Below are 15,790 nucleotides of genomic sequence, written 5' to 3'. Positions count from 1 at the left end.
GATGTTCAAAAGCGACTGTTACCGCCTCAAACGCTGGCAAAGACGCCGCAAAAGCAACTGGTAAAGATGCTGCAAAAGCGACGGTAACCCCGCCAAACGCTGGTAAAGATGCTGCAAAAGCGACAGTGACCCCGCCAAACGCTGGCAAAGACGCCGCAAAAGCAACTGGTAAAGATGCTGCAAAAGCGACGGTAACCCCGCCAAACGCTGGTAAAGCTGCAAAAGCGACGGTGACCCCGCCGAACGCTGGAAAGGACGCCGCGGACGCCGCTAAAGCAGCTGGTAAAGACGCCGCAAAAGCAACTGGTAAAAATGCTGCAAAAGCCGACGGTAAAATGCTGCAAAAGCGACGGTAACCCCGCCAAACGCTGGTAAAGATGCTGCAAAAGCGACGGTAACCCCGCCAAACGCTGGTAAAGATGCTGCAAAAGCGACAGTGACCCCGCCAAACGCTGGTAAAGACGGCGCAAAAGCAACTGGTAAAGACGCGAAAGCAGCTGGTAAAGATGCTGCAAAAGCGACGGTAACCCCGCCAAACGCTGGTAAAGCTGCAAAAGCGACGGTGACCCCGCCGAACGCTGGAAAGGACGCCGCGGACGCCGCTAAAGCAGCTGGTAAAGACGCCGCAAAAGCAACTGGTAAAAATGCTGCAAAAGCGACGGTAACCCCGCCAAACGCTGGTAAAGATGCTGCAAAAGCGACGGTAACCCCGCCAAACGCTGGCAAAGACGCCGCAAAAGCAACTGGTAAAGATGCTGCAAAAGCGACGGTAACCCCGCCAAACGCTGGTAAAGATGCTGCAAAAGCGACAGTGACCCCGCCAAACGCTGGCAAAGACGCCGCAAAAGCTGCTGGTAAAGACGCCGCAAAGGCAACGGTGACCCCGCCAAACGCTGGTAAAGATGCCGCTAAAGCAGCTGGTAAAGATGCCGCGAAAGCAGCTGGTAAAGATGCCGCTAAAGCAGCTGGTAAAGATGCCGCGAAAGCAGCTGGTCAAGACGCCGCGAAAGCAGCTGGTAAAGACGCCGGGAAAGCAGCTGGTAAAGACGCCGGGAAAGCAGCTGGTAAAGACGCCGGGAAAGCAGCTGGTAAAGACGCCGCGAAAGCAGCTGGTAAAGAGGCCGGGAAAGCAGCGGCACCAAACGCTGGTAAAGACGCCGCGAAAGCAGCTGGTAAGGACGACGGGAAAGCAGCTGGTAAAAACGCCGGGAAAGCAGCTGGTAAAGACGCCGCGAAAGCAGCTGGTAAAGACGCCGCGAAAGCAGCTGGTAAAGACGCCGCGAAAGCAGCTGGTAAAGACGCCGGGAAAGCAGCTGGTAAAGACGCCGGGAAAGCAGCTGGTAAAGACGCCGGGAAAGCAGCTGGTAAAGACGCCGCGAAAGCAGCTGGTAAAGAGGCCGGGAAAGCAGCGGCACCAAACGCTGGTAAAGACGCCGCGAAAGCAGCTGGTAAGGACGACGGGAAAGCAGCTGGTAAAAACGCCGGGAAAGCAGCTGGTAAAGACGCCGCGAAAGCAGCTGGTAAAGACGCCGCGAAAGCAGCTGGTAAAGAGGCCGGGAAAGCAACTGGTAAAGACGCCCCTAAAGCAGCTGGTAAAGACGCCGCGAAGGCAGCTCCAAAGGCTGGAAAAGACGCTGCCAAAGCAACTGGAAAAGACGCCGCGAAAGCAGCTCTAAAAGACGCCGCGAAAGCAACTGGTAAAGATGCCGCAAAAGCAACTGGTAAAGACGCCGCGAAGGCAGCTCCAAAGGCTGGTAAAGATGCCGCCAAAGCAACTGGAAAAGACGCCGGGAAAGCACCTGGTAAAGATGCCGCAAGAGCAGCAACTGGAAAAGACGCCGCGAAAGCAGCTGGTAAAGATGCCTCGAAAGCAAACGTAACGAAGGCGGCTCCGAAGGCAACTCCGAAGGCGGCGCCCAAAGCGGCTGCAAAAACTGCGGCCCCAAAAGCTGCGGCTCCGAAGGGGAAAGCGAAGCTGCGGCTGTTGAAGCGACTGTTGCGGCTTTTGACCGAGCAAAAGATGCAAGGAAATAAGGTGAGACATCAGTATTTTCAATCTACTGGGTCTCCGTTCCACCACCTTTAACAATATACCTTTTTTTCCATAGCAACATCGTGTCGATGCGTGAGCTCCTCGGCACCTGAGCATCCCTAAAGTTCTGCAACCGCTGGGGTAGAACTCAAGTTTGAATTGTGAAAAAGCATAGATAGTTTGTCTGCGGATTACGTCTGTCGGTACAAGTACATCTATTGGATGTATGAATGTTTTGCTGTAAATACGTGCCAAGTGCAAGTTTTGTATACACTGTAAATAAAGCAAGGGATATATGTTTTTTCCTTAAGTACGGTCGAAAGACACCTTTGGTTTCGCGTTATGCCGTGTTTTATTTTTAAATAACTTGGTTGATGTGAAATAATATCTGTTTGATGATGTCTATTGTACTAGAAAACTCGTTTGACATGAAAAAGATTGGTCGTCTTTGGATTTACCTAGCAGAGGTGCTTCGTCACTCGCAGGACGTGCATTGCAGGCAACAAACGGATTTGTCCTGTTGTGTCGGTGTAAAAAAAAAGTCACTCGGTGTCAGTGCTCTCATGATGGTTACCGTACGTACTACATGGACCGAGTGGATGATCTATGCTCCCTTTCATCTGAATTGCAGATTGATATCAACATCTCAATATTGAGCATCACGAGCGACGGGGTTGTATTGAGCGGAACAGAGCTCCCAGATACACAAATTCGTATGTGTTCGCGCTGTATACATGTCGGTCGGTCATCGCGACCTCAGCGTCACGCTCCCGAACGCTTTCCCCCACATTAAGGATCCTTTTCAGCGGCTCGCGTCAACCATATCTCCAGGAGCCTGTGTTCGCCGGAAAGACACATTAGATGCGCTCTGCTCTCATGCAACTAGCTAGACAAGTACTAGGGACCTGGGGGCCGTACCAGGCCCGACGAGCGTACAAGGCCGGTATGGCCCCAGTTGCCGCCAGTAAGTCATCACATATAAGCTACGCACGGCAATCTCCTGAATACGGTGAAAATAGCTGGTGATTTTTTATACCGTAAAGAATTCCCTTGGGTCCTTCTCAGGCCCTTTCCCTCGAACTTTCTTATTTCGCAGATCTTTATACCATGCCCTAGCTTCCTGCTTTTCCTCGGCAGTCAGTTTCCCTCTCGCTCGCGGGGTGTACGATGCCTCCATTATTTCGGAAACATATGCATCTTTCGCTGTTGACGACATTACAGGAACAGGCCTGTCGCGGCGTGCCATGTCGTCTTTATATCGCTGGAAACATACTCTCTTCCAGTCTCGTCGGCGCTCAACAGGTCGCATACCGCGATTTGGCGGATGCCCAGTATCGGTTAGGATGGCCAGGGTCCACCACAGCTCCCCAGAAGGGCAGTGGCGGCGCTCTGAGTGAAGAACGTCAGTCGTTTGGAGGACACGCAAGATATCTGGAGGTGGCAGATATCGTGTAAGTAGATAATGCAGAATCGGGGTACGCGGACGGGGCTTTGAGGAAGATATTTCAAGGGTCGTTGAGAGGAGATCAAGCAATGTCGGAGGCATGATCTTGGCCAGCAAAGGCAATGTCCGCCATCACAGCTGCACGACGACGTTACGTAAAGTTGCCATGGTAACATCCAGCGCTCACCCCGCCTGCCAGTTTTGCCACTGCGATCTTTCTAAATCCCTACACTGGACAAAATGAAGATTGGCGCCAGGTTTCCCTCGCGCATGCCCACGGACCACATTCTCAAACAAATTGCATTCCCTCCTCCGCCAGCAGCGTTTCGCGAAACAATTTCCCTTGACGGGTCGGTAAGACCCCCGCGAATTGGCATTCGAGAACAGGGGCGTATCCGCAAAGCATGTCGAATGGCTGGGCTTGATTCTGTGGCGAACCTTGGACTACCGGCGGAAGTAGGTGGGATCTTCAAAGCCAAAGCGGTGCAGCCGAAGGGGACAAAGAAGGAGCTGGAGCAATACAACAGGTGTGTCCAGGAGGAGTAGCGAAGGAGTATACCTCATTTGGTTCGCAAACTTTTTGCATCTTTCTTATTGACCTAAATCAACGTATCGTAGGGAGAAGAAAATTGCGGAAAATATGGCCAAAATGCCGGAACGCATTGCCGCATGGAAGGAGGTGTGGATTGCAACGTTATTGATCTTCAGTCGCTTTGATACCAATGTGGGCTTTCCGTTTATAGGAACGGCGCAAAGCGAAAGAAGCTGCGAAACCTGAACTTCCATTCTGATCCATTCCCACATGTACATTATCAATTCCCTTTGTGGATAGTCGTTACCCCTAGTCGAACATGTCTACCCGTTTAATTTGCATTTAGAAAGAGCACGGCCAAACTGGTCAAAACCACTCTACGTCGGCAAAAATGCCGTATCTCTGCGATTAATGATTATATACGTCTATTTACAATCCAGTTCCCTTCTGGTTATTCTGGTTTCTCGCCGCAACCCCACCATGCCGTACGTCTCGTACCGAGGTTTGATTATGCTGGGTTGTAATCCTCATGGCCGTGGACTTCGTCTCCCAATTGATCAATGCACAAATGGCTGTCCGAGCTCAGTTTCGTTTCGTGTTCTGCCCAAAGCTGGCAGCGAGAGATTGCGTCAGTGCTGCAGTCTTGCGCGCTTGAGCAGCTTCCAAGAATATCTACTTACTGCAAAAGCTTCTCAATGAGGTCGACATGCGTCAGCACCATCCGTCTACAGCAATACCGCTTTAGGCCAAGCTGTGTAAGCGCCTCTCCTTCACTGTAGTCGGCTTGAAGCAGTGACAAATACTTTTCCCATTTGTCACCCACGACTTTACCGCAGCTGTGGACATCGAAGGTTGGCTGAAAAGGTCAAGAAGATGGCTGCCGTATTGTTACTTGCCTAAAGCACCGTACTGGAATAATCATGCTGCAAGCTTGGAAATGACTGCAAAAAGATCCTACAATCAACACCCCCAAGCAGCAAAAACGAAGTTCGCAAGTAAAAGGCTTAGCTCCCAGTAGGTCACATGATCTATTTCCTTTGTGACTGCGCCGCCCAATAGGCCACGTCACTTGGGAAGATGAACTTCTCGCGTTCCAAACGACTTCTGCAGTTTCCTTTCATCGTTCATCCTTTTGAAAATAGCCATAGGACGGCCCAATTTTGTTGAGAAACGAGTTAGAAGCAGTCACCTTTACTGAGAATTTGACAAAAAAGAATGGTGCGTCCTGGATTTGGAGTGTTTCACGGTTCTAGGTTCTCAGTGCTGTTCACCCGAGTAGATTATTCGTCTACGATCAGCTGAAGGGCAAGGTCGTGTAAATATCGAAGCATCAGACGACATATCAGTGCTAAGGAAAAGGGTATGCTTTCAGTCGCATTGTTCAGTCGCGAGGCAGCGGAATTTCACCAACTGAGTGAGCAAAAGATTGCAGAAACTTTAAAAATATCGGAAACCACTCTTGTGCTCTCTGCGGACGAGAAGGGCCAGAAAATCATTGACGCTAAAAAGGGGACGCTGGTTGGAAAGATAGGTCTTCGGTACGACTATATGTATTCAATATTGTGAATGTACAAGCATTGATGGACTTTTGGATCTTGATTATCCAGACATGGCGATATATTGTACACTGCCTATCGGCGAGAAGAGGAACAGCAAGCCCCTACCGAAGATAAAAAGATTACCGCTGCTGTTGTGCAAGACCCGATAGACGAATATATGGCGAAACAGGAGGGAACTATTCAACGGGGCAGAGATCCACGATTGTGAGTAGACATGCACATCTTTCATTCTTCATTATACCTTGCAAAATGCTCATTAGACTGTAGCTGCAAGCACGGGACATCCGGGATGTGCGAGTATTGCATGCCCTTACAGGTACGTTTCTGTCGCGGCTGCTTCACCAGGCGGCTGCTGACATTCTCATATGAAACAGCCATGGGACGCGAAATATCTAGAGGAAAATAAGATCAAGCACATGTCGTTCCATGCATATCTTCGCCAAATTACGGATCAAAACAAAACCGCCCCCCTTACAAGCTCCCAGTTCCTTCCCCCTCTTGACGAGATGGATCTAAAGGTCAAAATACCCTGTCCCAGCAAAGGTCACGAATCGTGGCCCAATGGTATCTGCACGAAATGCCAGCCGTCAGCCGTTACGCTGCAAAGCCAGGTAATGTCAAAAACCAAGTTTCGAAATCATTTAGATGCCCATCGGTTCCTAATCCGTGCATCAGAGCTTTCGAATGGTGGACCATATCGAATTCGAAACAGCAGGAATGATAGAGAACTTTTTGACGTTTTGGCGATCATCTGGATATCAGCGATTTGGATATCTATATGGACGCTTTGAGCAGTATTCAGAGGTGCCATTGGGTGTCAAGGCCGTGGTTACAGCTATTTACGAACCTCCGCAAGAAGGGGCGTATGACGGGTTGCAATTGACCTTGCCTAATCCTGAAGAGACATCAGTGGATGAGGTGGCCACAAAGCTGGGGCTTACAAAGGTACACTAATGCTGGATGACCCGCGCCGAAAATTGTCAGGCCCCACCTTTAACGTTCTGCTGGAACAGGTCGGAATGATTTACACGGACCTCACTGATGATGGGACAGGGAATGGAACTGTCATTTGCAAACGACATAGCGAATCATACTTTTTGTCATCTGCCGAGTGCATTCTGGCAGCTCAAATGCAGTTAAAGTACCCTACACCCAGCAAGTGGTCTGCAACTGGCCAGTTCGGCAGCAGATTTGTCACCTGTGTCATGACTGGTGAGCTTACGTGCAGTTTCTTCATGTTTACGATATGTCGCTACTGTCTTTACATCCGATTGATGGCAATTATATTTAGGTAACGAGGACGGGGGTATTGATATATCAAGTTTCCAGGTTTCAAATACAGCAATGGCGATGGTCCGCGACGATATTGTGGAGGCATCTGTGGAGCCTTCACTGATGAGAGTTAAGCAATCGACAAATGAGCAATATGTACCGGAAGTCTTTTACAAGTACAAGAACGAGTATGGGATAATGGTGAAGGATGCCGCGCGACCAACTTTTCCAGTGGAGTATCTCTTAGTTACTGTGAGTATTCATCAAGTCTACGTCTGTTTTATTTTTGTGTTAAACATCATGTTCAGGTCACACATGGATTTCCGCAAAATCCAAGTCCATTTTTTACTTCACCTGTTCATTTTCCAATTGAGAATCGCGGAGGGGTCGAGATCCAGGACACTGCGGCACTGCAACGACATTTCAGCACTGGAAAGCTTACAGATGCACTTTCGGATTTCCATGCCTTGGTATATCTAAAGCATCTACATGTTATAGAAGCGGTAAGTGGAAAGGCTTGGTCAAGGAGTTCGGGGCTAGCATATCTCAAAGTTCGTCACTTTTAGCCGGATTTTGAACTGGTATACCAAATTGCCAAGAACCACAGTGAAGAGACTGCCAACCAACTCGTACATCAAAGTTCATGGCAAACCTTACTGATGATATTGAACGAGGCCGGTGCCCATGGAGGAGGAGTGGGCAGCTATATGGATGCAGGATCTGGATCAGGAGCGAGTTCGGCGGCAACAGCGACGAGAGCCTCAAGCAGTACTGGGGCGTCGTGGGCTTGCAAATATTGCACATTTAATAATGCGGGTTCGGCTGATACATGTGAAATGTGTGGTTTACCAAAGGAGTAATATAAGCATACTGCGGCCATTTGCAAGAAAAGCATTTGCAAGAGCAGTTGATCAAGTGATTGACTGGCCGTTCAAATTTTCAAATACCCACCAATATTGAAGATGAATAGTTTAAAACTTGCAACAATTGTGCCATTACTGCATGTAGATCCATGAGCTGAGATGTCGCTTTGCGAGTGTTTTAAATCGGCAAAAAATGACGCGCATCTGGAACTTAGCGAGCCAGCCAGGGATCGAACCTGGGACCTTTCCCTCCGGAGGGGAATATGCAGCCACTACACTACAAGCCCGGTACTTCAGTTGTGAAGATAGCATTTCTTAGTAGCTATTACAAGTCAAAGGATGGTATGGGTTTCAACGACAAGCAGGCGGAATGCCACCCACTACCTTCCGCGATCGTCGAATACCGTAAGTTATATCTCCATTAATCCTCTGTCAACGTCACCTTCAGTCCGTAAAATGGATACATGTATCGTGTATGGCAATCACATGCATATCCATCTTTCTCGCGTAAAGGACTTCTGCAGGGGTTACCTCCCCACCAAGTCTTCAAACTATTGAACATCGGGGGTACCTTTTAATCTAGCGAACTTTGTTTGATGCCAAATTAGATACCAAATCGAACTTGCTGTACTTTTAGTGACTTGGTTGGTACGTATCGTTACAATCGTCCATTGCGGTATGCTCTAGACCGATCGTTTACTTTCCTAGCAGTTCAGCAGGCTTCATGCAGCCGCGCACCAGACGCGAGTTTAGTAAGCGCGTTTAGCTGCGCGTCCCTTGCAAACTGTTGAAGATATGTTTTGCAGAACAAGTTTTGATCTAAACCTCTAGCTTACTTTTCTGCCCATTATGATGACAACACAAAGTAATATATCCAGCTCTGCACCTACCGATGACGTGTATGTTATTCATTGCTCCCATTAAAAAAGGCACTGGATCTAATATCTCAGGAACCCGCTACACAGTCCCGTTCTCCCCGAGTATGAATCCCACCACTTGATCGAAGGGCTTCGGGAATTTGCATTGGAAGATGTTGGAACAAAGGGGTGGATGAAACAGCATCAAGTTATTGAGCGATTGAATATGCAGGTATGAGCTATATCTATTTGCTCGTAGTCACCTTTTGAGAATGGGATTCTTGGTTGGTAATTTATCTCGTTCTTCTAGGCCCATTATAATACTCAGAAAATGAACGAGGAGTTTGTCACTGAGGGTCTCATATTGGCTAACAAGGTGCTGTGTGATTGGACCTTCATCGTCACTTGCAATGACGTTTGACGTTTTCTCTGTTGGGACAGATTAAAACGATTGTCCACGATCTGTTGCTGATTGATGCGTGGAAAACTCGAATACTGCCTCTGATTCAAAGTAAAATTGAGCGAGCGAATACGCTGAAGCTATACTTTATTGTATGTACCCAGTTGATGGTTCAGTTCTTTTCTTCATCGCGGTTCTCAACGAGCAATGTTGGACAGATCTACCACGAAGCAACCGTGCTCAACCTCCTTGAGATTGTGTTATTTAATTCTGCGGCATGTGAAGCGGGTGCAGATGCATTGGTTGATTTAGTGGATTATTGCGCAAAAAAGATTGGAGCTTTGGGTAGCTGGTATGCTTATCGCGATTTGGGCAAGACATGGTACGAACTCCTCATCCTTCTGCTCATGGACGAAGGGACGACACGCAGGCCATCGATGAAGATCATCCACTGGCCAGCGCGCAAACCACGCTTCCCTTAACAACTCACCTCTCGAGCCTCTCGCTCATCCGACACCTAACGACCCATCTGTCTTCTCTCCCGTACACCCTAACTACGCGGCTGCTGGGTAAACACGATATGATTTGCGCTTTAGTATGGGTTATGGAACGCGCACCGTGGCAGAGGAGACGGCGGGAAGGGAAGGCATGGATTCTGGAGAGATTTGGAGAGGGTGGTGAATGGAGAAAGGTTGTGGGGGAAGATGTTGAGAGGGTAACCGGATGGGAAGCGCAGGTGGGTGGACATGTGCATTACGCCTCGTGTATCGGTATGGTGCCAAAGACGTGAATACTTGCCTCCCTTAGACATGGCTAGCACTATACAACTTGCTTCTTACCGATGAATGCCGCCAAAAATACCAATTCAACACCCACAACCATGCGGTTGTTCTCAAAGTAGGTTTTTCCATTCATCGCCGTACCTCATCCTGAAGCAAAACTCATCGCTACCCAAAAGCTCAAACCACACCTCACGGCAACCGTCCTCGACCAAATTCCCCCATTGACCTCCTTACTCCGATACCTCGAAGAACTCTCCCTTTTCACTCCCCCCGAACCAGGGACAACCGGTACATTGTTGACCGGATTTGTGGAAGAAGTGCCTCTTGTCATGGAAGGGATTTTGCGGAATGTGGACCTGGAAAAGATTGGTGAGAGTACTTTGACGAGACTGGTAGATGATGATGAAGAAACTGTCAAAGGGTAAACTGGCACATTGTAATGCGCGGCCAATGACGATGAAATATACCAACATATCATTCTCCTCGTCAGACTTGCCGAAACATATACTCACCCGACACTCTCGACACTTTTGCCTGATGCACCGAAATGTGCCAACCCCGATTGTCCAAACCGGTCAACGCATACTGCTACACAACGGTGCTCGAGGTGTAAAAGCGAATGGTACTGCTCGAGACCTTGTCAGGTCAAGAATTGGGGTGAACATAAAAAGGTTTGTGATTTACTCAGGGCGGCTATATAGATGCAAACAAAACGGGTGTAGAGTAACGTTGACAGCAAAGAAAAATGTGACCGATTCGTCAGATATAAAAGCTATCTCACCTATATACAAAAATTATCATCAAACATTAACAGGCTTCACGTCAGACACCTTCTCGGTCTGATATTTATCATACAAATCCAATAGCACAATAGCATCATTAGCTGCCAATGGAGAAAGCCATCAGTACCCAGGCCGCCAACGCGATCTCGTATGACAAACATACCAGCATATCTCAATTGACTAGCTCTCAATGGTCTTCTCTCCCAGTTGCTGATTCTCACAGTTTTGTCCAACCTTTTATGGAGTATCAGCTCCACCATCTTCTTCAAGCTGTTTTTGTGCTTTTTGGTAGGGTTGTTACCGTTGACGGGATACTTGCACAAGTCTTCAAACCGCGGGATTTGAGCAAGTGGTGGAAGAGACGGGAAGATGGTGCGGAGGAGGGAGAGATCATGCGAGAAGTCAAAGCCCAATTTAAGGATGGTGCGGCTAGTGAAAAGACGTTCGAGGGTGCGAGATAGATCCTTGCGCGGAAGGTGGATAAGATCGAGAATCCGGCAAATTCTGCGTGGTGCGGAATTGACGGGACTCGTTTCGTCTGCATCATTTAAATCTAATGCAATCTGGAGGATAGCCGGTGGTGCTGTATCCGCAGTGATTCTTAATGCCGTCGGCGCCCATTCACAGTCAATTCCGACTTTGACGACTCGCTCAGAGATCAGTCCGTTCAAAACCTCAAGTTTTTCTAACGTATTCACAAACTCCACTGGCACATCCGATAGGTACATGTCCATCTTCTTTCCGTGTGCCGGGACGGAATGAAATTCCGGTGTTGGCTCCACAGTGACTTTTGTCATTTGACCATAAAAATCTCGTACTTGCAGCAACTCGGATAGAAAGGCACCATAAAGTCTTGTCTTCTCGTACCGCATAAAATGGCCCACAAAAAGCTTACTCAGCACAGTTTTCCAGCGCTTCGATGACCCTGCTGTAGCCACTGTTTCAAATATATCAGTATAATCCTCGAGCTCTGCAAGGTCCAGGTTGGGAGAAGAAAAGATGAGCAAATCGACTTCGTGCAGAAGCCAAGTCACTGTCATGAGTCGGCTTGCAGCTGCCACAGAATGATAATTCGCGTCAGGGTCAATCCGGTGCTTGGCCATAATATCAGATCCCGCCTTGGCGTATTGCTTCAAGAGCATTCTATGCTCTGTTCCGACAAAATGTCCCGAACCTAGCATGTGATCTATAGTTTTCAACTCTTGCGAACACATCTCCTCCATCAACTCGCAAAAGGTTATCAAGCGGTCCGTATAGCCGGCCAACAAAACAGTTATGCTCTTCTTGTCCTCTGCTCTCGCCAACTGAAGTAGTAATGCCCGATGATCGACATAGGGATAAAATCCATAGTCGGTTGCAAGCATCACGCACTCTGCAAGGGCTCCTATTGCTAAAAGACGTTCGAAAAGAGAGCGCCCCAGTAATCGATGGTCAGATACATTGAATGCGATTCCGAAAGGAGGGATTAGGAGGCAAAGGAGCGGCGATTCGGTATAATTTGCAAGGAGGGATAGCAATCGCTTGGTATTTGTAGTTCGGAGAGCTGTTGACGCTGGGGTAATGTCGTCGTCAATTCTCTTAACGGCACGCTCGGTTTTCTGTCGTTTGGGGTACTGGTCTTCTGAGTTCTTACCGTCAAGTTCCTCGAGTACTTTAGTTTTTTCATCTTTTCTCTCTTTCATTTGGTCCTTCATCCAGCCCGTCCAATCCTCGCTCAAGTACAACTTTCCCACAACTTCCCCGAGTCCTCGTAAGACTTTGCGTTGCTCTCTCAGCGTGCATTCTTTCAACTGAATGCTTGCAGCAATATCAAGTATGAATGCTACAGGATCCTCGTGAGTGCGTACGTGGGACCGGAAGGTTTGGGGGAACGCCGGGGATTGTTGCTGTTGGAAATGGGACTGAATGAGATTGAGCGCAGAGGCTGCATCGTTATCTTTGACGCATGTGTAAAATGACGGCCCAGCTCCGCCTTTTGGCATTGCGGAGAGACTACGCCTCAAAGACAGCAGCAGAGAGCGGCTCTGCAATGCACACACTCTTGCTAGCAGATTGCGAATACGGGCAAAACCCCAAATTGCCAGTAAATCCTGTGCTTACGAGTTGTGGGAAAATGGAACAAGCTCAAATCGCTGCTCATCGCATCGTTAATGGCGAGATAGCGGGCGTCCAAAATTTGGTTATGTTTTTCACTTTGGAATTTGACATGCATCAACAAGGAGATTCTGATGAGCAATACAGCTTGTCTCACGCCATTTTCCTTCTTGCAAACATGGCATTGAATTTAAAATCTCGCCAAACATGATTCAAACAAGTGCATCAAACAAATGTCTGCATCCTACTAGAGTCAAAGGCCAAAAAAAAGTATTCTTCAACTGCTGCAAAGATGCGAATGTACGCACGCCCCTCCAAGAGCGAAACATACACCCTGGTTTTCTCCTCTACGCACCCTCAGGAAAAGTTCCGTGTCCATAAAATACAACACGTCTGCAAAATGGTGCGAATCTACAACGACTTTAGCGCTCGATTACCTCGGTGTGAATTAGGGTATATTTTCCACTTTCAGACCAAGCACTCGAGAGAAACAAGAATATCTGACAGTTACACCCTCCGCTATCTGTCACGGAACTCAGAAAACAAGTTCTGTTTAGCGCGAATTCTCATCATTGGGTGATATGTATAGATAATGTGTTGCGAGTCGAAGGTTAATCCTAAGACAAGTAAAGAAATATCGAGGGGATTGGGAGCAGCCGCCTTTTATACCCCAAGGCATGTGGCTTGGAACAAAAAAATTACAGCCAATGAGAACTGCTTACTGCGCCATAGCTTAGCACATTCCTTTTATGGTAAGCATGCAAATGGAAATTCACCACGATCGAAAGCGCAGAACACAAGGAGAGCTTCGCTTGGCCTGCCCCGCGTGCCCTCCTTTCTTTATTAGCAACTATTGCTAGCCAACAATCACTATGTACAAATAAAAAAGTTGATGTTGTCCATCTAGTGTGTGTACGGTTGCCTTGCGGGCAGCATTCCCGTCATCCCTCAGCTTCTATGTACGTCTTTCTCTGGGTATTGCCGAGTAGGGCTTTGCAAATATAATCTCATCTCTCATTCTATGACGCAATGAGAAAGTTTCCAGCAATCTAATGAGGCAAGGTTAGAAAATACATATGGTCTCCTCCAACTACAACAATCTGTAATTACCAGTAATGGAATATTATACCGATCTCGTCGAATTGTAAAGCTGAAACAACATTGAACTTCCTTCCCCTTATGTCGCACTAGTCCGTCTCCATCCGGCGCCGGATCATCCGCCGGATTCCTCAAAACACAACTCGTCAAAACCGCCTTTTGTCCAGCATCGAAAGCGATATTGCCGTATTTTTCCCAATAATTCACAGCACTGTCTTCGTTCATCAACTCATATATACACGTTTTGCCCTCTCGTAGTTGCTCAATCGGAATTCCAACCAAAGAGGCAAATTCCTTATTGGACTTCCATATCTCGCCTGTACGCCTCCACAAGCATGCCGGTATTCCCATTGACGAAAAGACGCGGTCGTACTCGAGGAGTAAACGCTCAAAAGATTCTTCCACCAAAACCAGATCGTAATCGGTGAGAGATTGCGCGACGGAACGAAACATAGGTCTGAATATCCCCATCACATTGAGAATTCGCTGACGGGAAGGGGCGGGCATGTGAGAGTCCATCCACTTTTGAAGGCGAGTGTACCCATTGACATAGTTGTAGGGCTTGAGAAGTCCAGCCTCAATCTTTGCACTAATGACCGACCGAAGACGGTCTTCGGATGGTCCGTCTTTCGGGTCAGCAGCCGTGAGAATGAATCGCTCAGCGCTGCTCAGTTTCGTCCCATTTAAAAGTGACTCTTGAGATGTAGTTGACGACGCAGCTCCCAATGGCGTTGCATAACCACTTCCTGGTGCAGACATATCAACCAAATCCATGTCAACAAGAGAAGGATCAAGAGTACCATCAAACGTCCCATCCCAACTTGCAAGAAAGTCCGAGATAATGGCAAATTCGTGCCCCATGCTTTCGCTAGCAAAAACAGGAGGGAATGCCGACATGCTCGCAAATGTAAAAGCAGTATCCAAGGCGAGCGCAGATGTAGATGCCGGTGCCATAGTTACTGGGTCAAGGGTAGCTAAAGCATTTGCGACCGTAGCTGTCAAGTCCCGATCCGATGGTAAGCCGACCAGATCTTCCGCTAGGCCAGGATCCAACATTGATAAAGAGGCTGTCTGTTGCGGTTGTGAAGTGGTTGCGGTCATTATCGGGGCGGATATAGGAGGAGGCGGGGTAGAAGCGGGTGAAGAGGAATCAGAGGACTCGTGGATGGCTGCGGTTGAGGGAGGAGATGTGACAATAACGGAACTTGGCGGTTGGACTGAACGACGTCTGTTGGTCCGCGTAGCATTGGTTTTGTAATCGTCATGACACAAGTGGGCAATCTTTCGTTTGATGCAACGCTGACAAGGTCGACCGTCGTCTTAAATAACCAAAATTTAGTTTCGCGCAGAGAGCCAACGTCATTCTCGTGTGCGCATCCCAGGACTCACCGCAAGTCATGTGGCTTCGTCTGCAGTAAACACATGCATGCGAAACTTTTCGCTTGTTTAATGCGCCTTTTCGCTTCTTATTTCCTTTTGCATTTGCGTTCACTCCTCCGTCCGAATTAGCATCAGGTTCTTGTTTCGGCTCAGTAAGGTGCTGTTGTTGCTGTTGCTGCTGCAGTGCAGACATTCCTGATGTATTTGCTGAGGACGGCTGTTGATGTTGCAAATGTGCAAGAGCGCCGATTTGTAGCGGATGAACAATCCCAGGTGTTGTAACCATCGTGTCGTGAATTTTTGCAGGATGCGGGTCCGTTTGCGGGTTGGTAAGTGCTTGCTGCTGTTGCGTTGTCAAAGTAGAGTTGTGAACTGACGCTGCAGCGGCAGCAGCAGCGACGAGGTGAACGAAAGCAGCCGTAGGAGCCGCGAGGTGGGAAAGCGTAAGGGTTTGGGATACACTTGGAGGGTTGTTGGCTGTATTGTGCGATAAGGTTGTGTTTGTTGTTTGTTGAGGTGCTTGTTCAGTTGCAATGCCGTCCATTTGCGTCGTATAAAAAGACAAGGAGAGCGCGGACCGTTCCGCCGAACGATAATCAACCTCGTCGTCAGCACCAAATCCTTGCGTCCCGTTTACTGCTTGCAGGTGGCAAAAGAAAATAGCCTTCAACCTTTGGGGCGAGCCACAGTCAAAG

General features: G+C 48.3%; 7 protein-coding genes and 1 non-coding gene across 8 annotated transcripts in view; 4 read left to right on the top strand and 4 right to left on the bottom strand.

Moving 5' to 3' along the window:
• SPPG_00611 (uncharacterized protein) overlaps positions 1–2,322 on the top strand; it is a gene marked incomplete at its 5' end in the record, with an annotated part of 4,284 nt that extends 1,962 nt beyond the window's left edge. The window contains 3 exons of the mRNA XM_016748940.1: positions 13–306; positions 378–2,035; positions 2,109–2,322. Of these exons, the coding sequence (XP_016612959.1) occupies positions 13–306; positions 378–2,035; positions 2,109–2,129 (1,973 nt within the window). The 3' untranslated portion in view covers positions 2,130–2,322. The remainder of the gene's footprint in view (positions 1–12; positions 307–377; positions 2,036–2,108) is intronic.
• SPPG_00610 (uncharacterized protein) lies at positions 2,237–3,584 on the bottom strand. The gene is made up of 2 exons (XM_016748939.1): positions 2,616–3,584; positions 2,237–2,549 (listed from the first exon to the last, which is right to left on the bottom strand). The coding sequence occupies exon 1, from the start codon at positions 3,576–3,578 to the stop codon at positions 3,063–3,065; it is 516 nt and encodes a 171-aa protein (XP_016612958.1). The 5' UTR covers positions 3,579–3,584; the 3' UTR covers positions 2,237–2,549; positions 2,616–3,062.
• A 122-nt stretch (positions 3,585–3,706) lies between these two features.
• On the top strand, positions 3,707–4,447 carry SPPG_00609 (uncharacterized protein). Its single transcript, XM_016748938.1, has 3 exons — positions 3,707–4,003; positions 4,095–4,155; positions 4,220–4,447. Exons 1-3 carry the CDS (start codon positions 3,717–3,719, stop codon positions 4,265–4,267), a joined length of 396 nt encoding a protein of 131 aa, XP_016612957.1. The 5' UTR covers positions 3,707–3,716; the 3' UTR covers positions 4,268–4,447.
• A 649-nt stretch (positions 4,448–5,096) lies between these two features.
• SPPG_00608 (nuclear protein localization protein 4) lies at positions 5,097–7,821 on the top strand. The gene is made up of 11 exons (XM_016748937.1): positions 5,097–5,226; positions 5,288–5,368; positions 5,434–5,546; positions 5,616–5,771; positions 5,835–5,883; positions 5,942–6,178; positions 6,243–6,512; positions 6,581–6,779; positions 6,859–7,091; positions 7,148–7,342; positions 7,406–7,821. Exons 1-11 carry the CDS (start codon positions 5,224–5,226, stop codon positions 7,697–7,699), a joined length of 1,830 nt encoding a protein of 609 aa, XP_016612956.1. The 5' UTR covers positions 5,097–5,223; the 3' UTR covers positions 7,700–7,821.
• A 96-nt stretch (positions 7,822–7,917) lies between these two features.
• On the bottom strand, positions 7,918–7,989 carry SPPG_10020. Its single transcript has one exon. It is a non-coding gene; the product is annotated as a tRNA-Arg (tRNA).
• Positions 7,990–8,510: 521 nt separating this feature from the next.
• Positions 8,511–10,598, top strand: SPPG_00607 (uncharacterized protein). Its single transcript, XM_016748936.1, has 9 exons — positions 8,511–8,601; positions 8,668–8,791; positions 8,870–8,935; positions 9,001–9,111; positions 9,178–9,311; positions 9,377–9,695; positions 9,767–9,856; positions 9,918–10,162; positions 10,232–10,598. The coding sequence occupies exons 1-9, from the start codon at positions 8,552–8,554 to the stop codon at positions 10,440–10,442; spliced, it is 1,350 nt and encodes a 449-aa protein (XP_016612955.1). The 5' UTR covers positions 8,511–8,551; the 3' UTR covers positions 10,443–10,598.
• On the bottom strand, positions 10,042–13,245 carry SPPG_00606 (uncharacterized protein). The gene is made up of 2 exons (XM_016748935.1): positions 10,687–13,245; positions 10,042–10,624 (listed from the first exon to the last, which is right to left on the bottom strand). The coding sequence occupies exons 1-2, from the start codon at positions 12,503–12,505 to the stop codon at positions 10,542–10,544; spliced, it is 1,902 nt and encodes a 633-aa protein (XP_016612954.1). The 5' UTR covers positions 12,506–13,245; the 3' UTR covers positions 10,042–10,541.
• An 88-nt stretch (positions 13,246–13,333) lies between these two features.
• Positions 13,334–15,761, bottom strand: SPPG_00605 (uncharacterized protein). The gene is made up of 3 exons (XM_016748934.1): positions 15,105–15,761; positions 13,728–15,034; positions 13,334–13,666 (listed from the first exon to the last, which is right to left on the bottom strand). The coding sequence occupies exons 1-3, from the start codon at positions 15,637–15,639 to the stop codon at positions 13,637–13,639; spliced, it is 1,872 nt and encodes a 623-aa protein (XP_016612953.1). The 5' UTR covers positions 15,640–15,761; the 3' UTR covers positions 13,334–13,636.
• Between the last annotated feature and the right edge of the window lie 29 nt (positions 15,762–15,790).

Source organism: Spizellomyces punctatus, assembly GCF_000182565.1.
Source record: "Spizellomyces punctatus DAOM BR117 chromosome Unknown supercont1.1, whole genome shotgun sequence".
In the NCBI taxonomy this organism is placed as follows: Eukaryota; Fungi; Chytridiomycota; class Chytridiomycetes; order Spizellomycetales; family Spizellomycetaceae; genus Spizellomyces; species Spizellomyces punctatus.
Note: the sequence above shows the minus strand (reverse complement) of the source record. Positions and strands in the feature narration are given on the sequence as shown.

What these genes read in the sequence shown, in the direction of transcription:
- SPPG_00610 (XM_016748939.1), bottom strand. Translation starts at nt 3,578, where the DNA reads ATGCCTCCGACATTGCTTGATCTCCTCTCAACGACCCTTGAAATATCT.
- SPPG_00606 (XM_016748935.1), bottom strand. Translation starts at nt 12,505, where the DNA reads ATGCCAAAAGGCGGAGCTGGGCCGTCATTTTACACATGCGTCAAAGAT. An exon ending in TAGTCAATTGAGATATGCTG is followed by an intron (nt 10,625 to 10,686) that starts GTATGTTTGTCA and finishes CTCCATTGGCAG; the next exon opens with CTAATGATGCTATTGTGCTA.
- SPPG_00607 (XM_016748936.1), top strand. Translation starts at nt 8,552, where the DNA reads ATGATGACAACACAAAGTAATATATCCAGCTCTGCACCTACCGATGAC. An exon ending in TCTGCACCTACCGATGACGT is followed by an intron (nt 8,602 to 8,667) that starts GTATGTTATTCA and finishes CCCGCTACACAG; the next exon opens with TCCCGTTCTCCCCGAGTATG. An exon ending in GATGAAGAAACTGTCAAAGG is followed by an intron (nt 10,163 to 10,231) that starts GTAAACTGGCAC and finishes TCTCCTCGTCAG; the next exon opens with ACTTGCCGAAACATATACTC.
- SPPG_00609 (XM_016748938.1), top strand. Translation starts at nt 3,717, where the DNA reads ATGAAGATTGGCGCCAGGTTTCCCTCGCGCATGCCCACGGACCACATT. An exon ending in GAGCTGGAGCAATACAACAG is followed by an intron (nt 4,004 to 4,094) that starts GTGTGTCCAGGA and finishes AACGTATCGTAG; the next exon opens with GGAGAAGAAAATTGCGGAAA. An exon ending in GCATTGCCGCATGGAAGGAG is followed by an intron (nt 4,156 to 4,219) that starts GTGTGGATTGCA and finishes TTCCGTTTATAG; the next exon opens with GAACGGCGCAAAGCGAAAGA.
- SPPG_00605 (XM_016748934.1), bottom strand. Translation starts at nt 15,639, where the DNA reads ATGGACGGCATTGCAACTGAACAAGCACCTCAACAAACAACAAACACA. An exon ending in ACGAAGCCACATGACTTGCG is followed by an intron (nt 15,035 to 15,104) that starts GTGAGTCCTGGG and finishes TGGTTATTTAAG; the next exon opens with ACGACGGTCGACCTTGTCAG. An exon ending in GGTATAATATTCCATTACTG is followed by an intron (nt 13,667 to 13,727) that starts GTAATTACAGAT and finishes TTGCCTCATTAG; the next exon opens with ATTGCTGGAAACTTTCTCAT.
- SPPG_00608 (XM_016748937.1), top strand. An exon ending in GTTGGAAAGATAGGTCTTCG is followed by an intron (nt 5,547 to 5,615) that starts GTACGACTATAT and finishes TTGATTATCCAG; the next exon opens with ACATGGCGATATATTGTACA. An exon ending in CCGTTACGCTGCAAAGCCAG is followed by an intron (nt 6,179 to 6,242) that starts GTAATGTCAAAA and finishes TCCGTGCATCAG; the next exon opens with AGCTTTCGAATGGTGGACCA.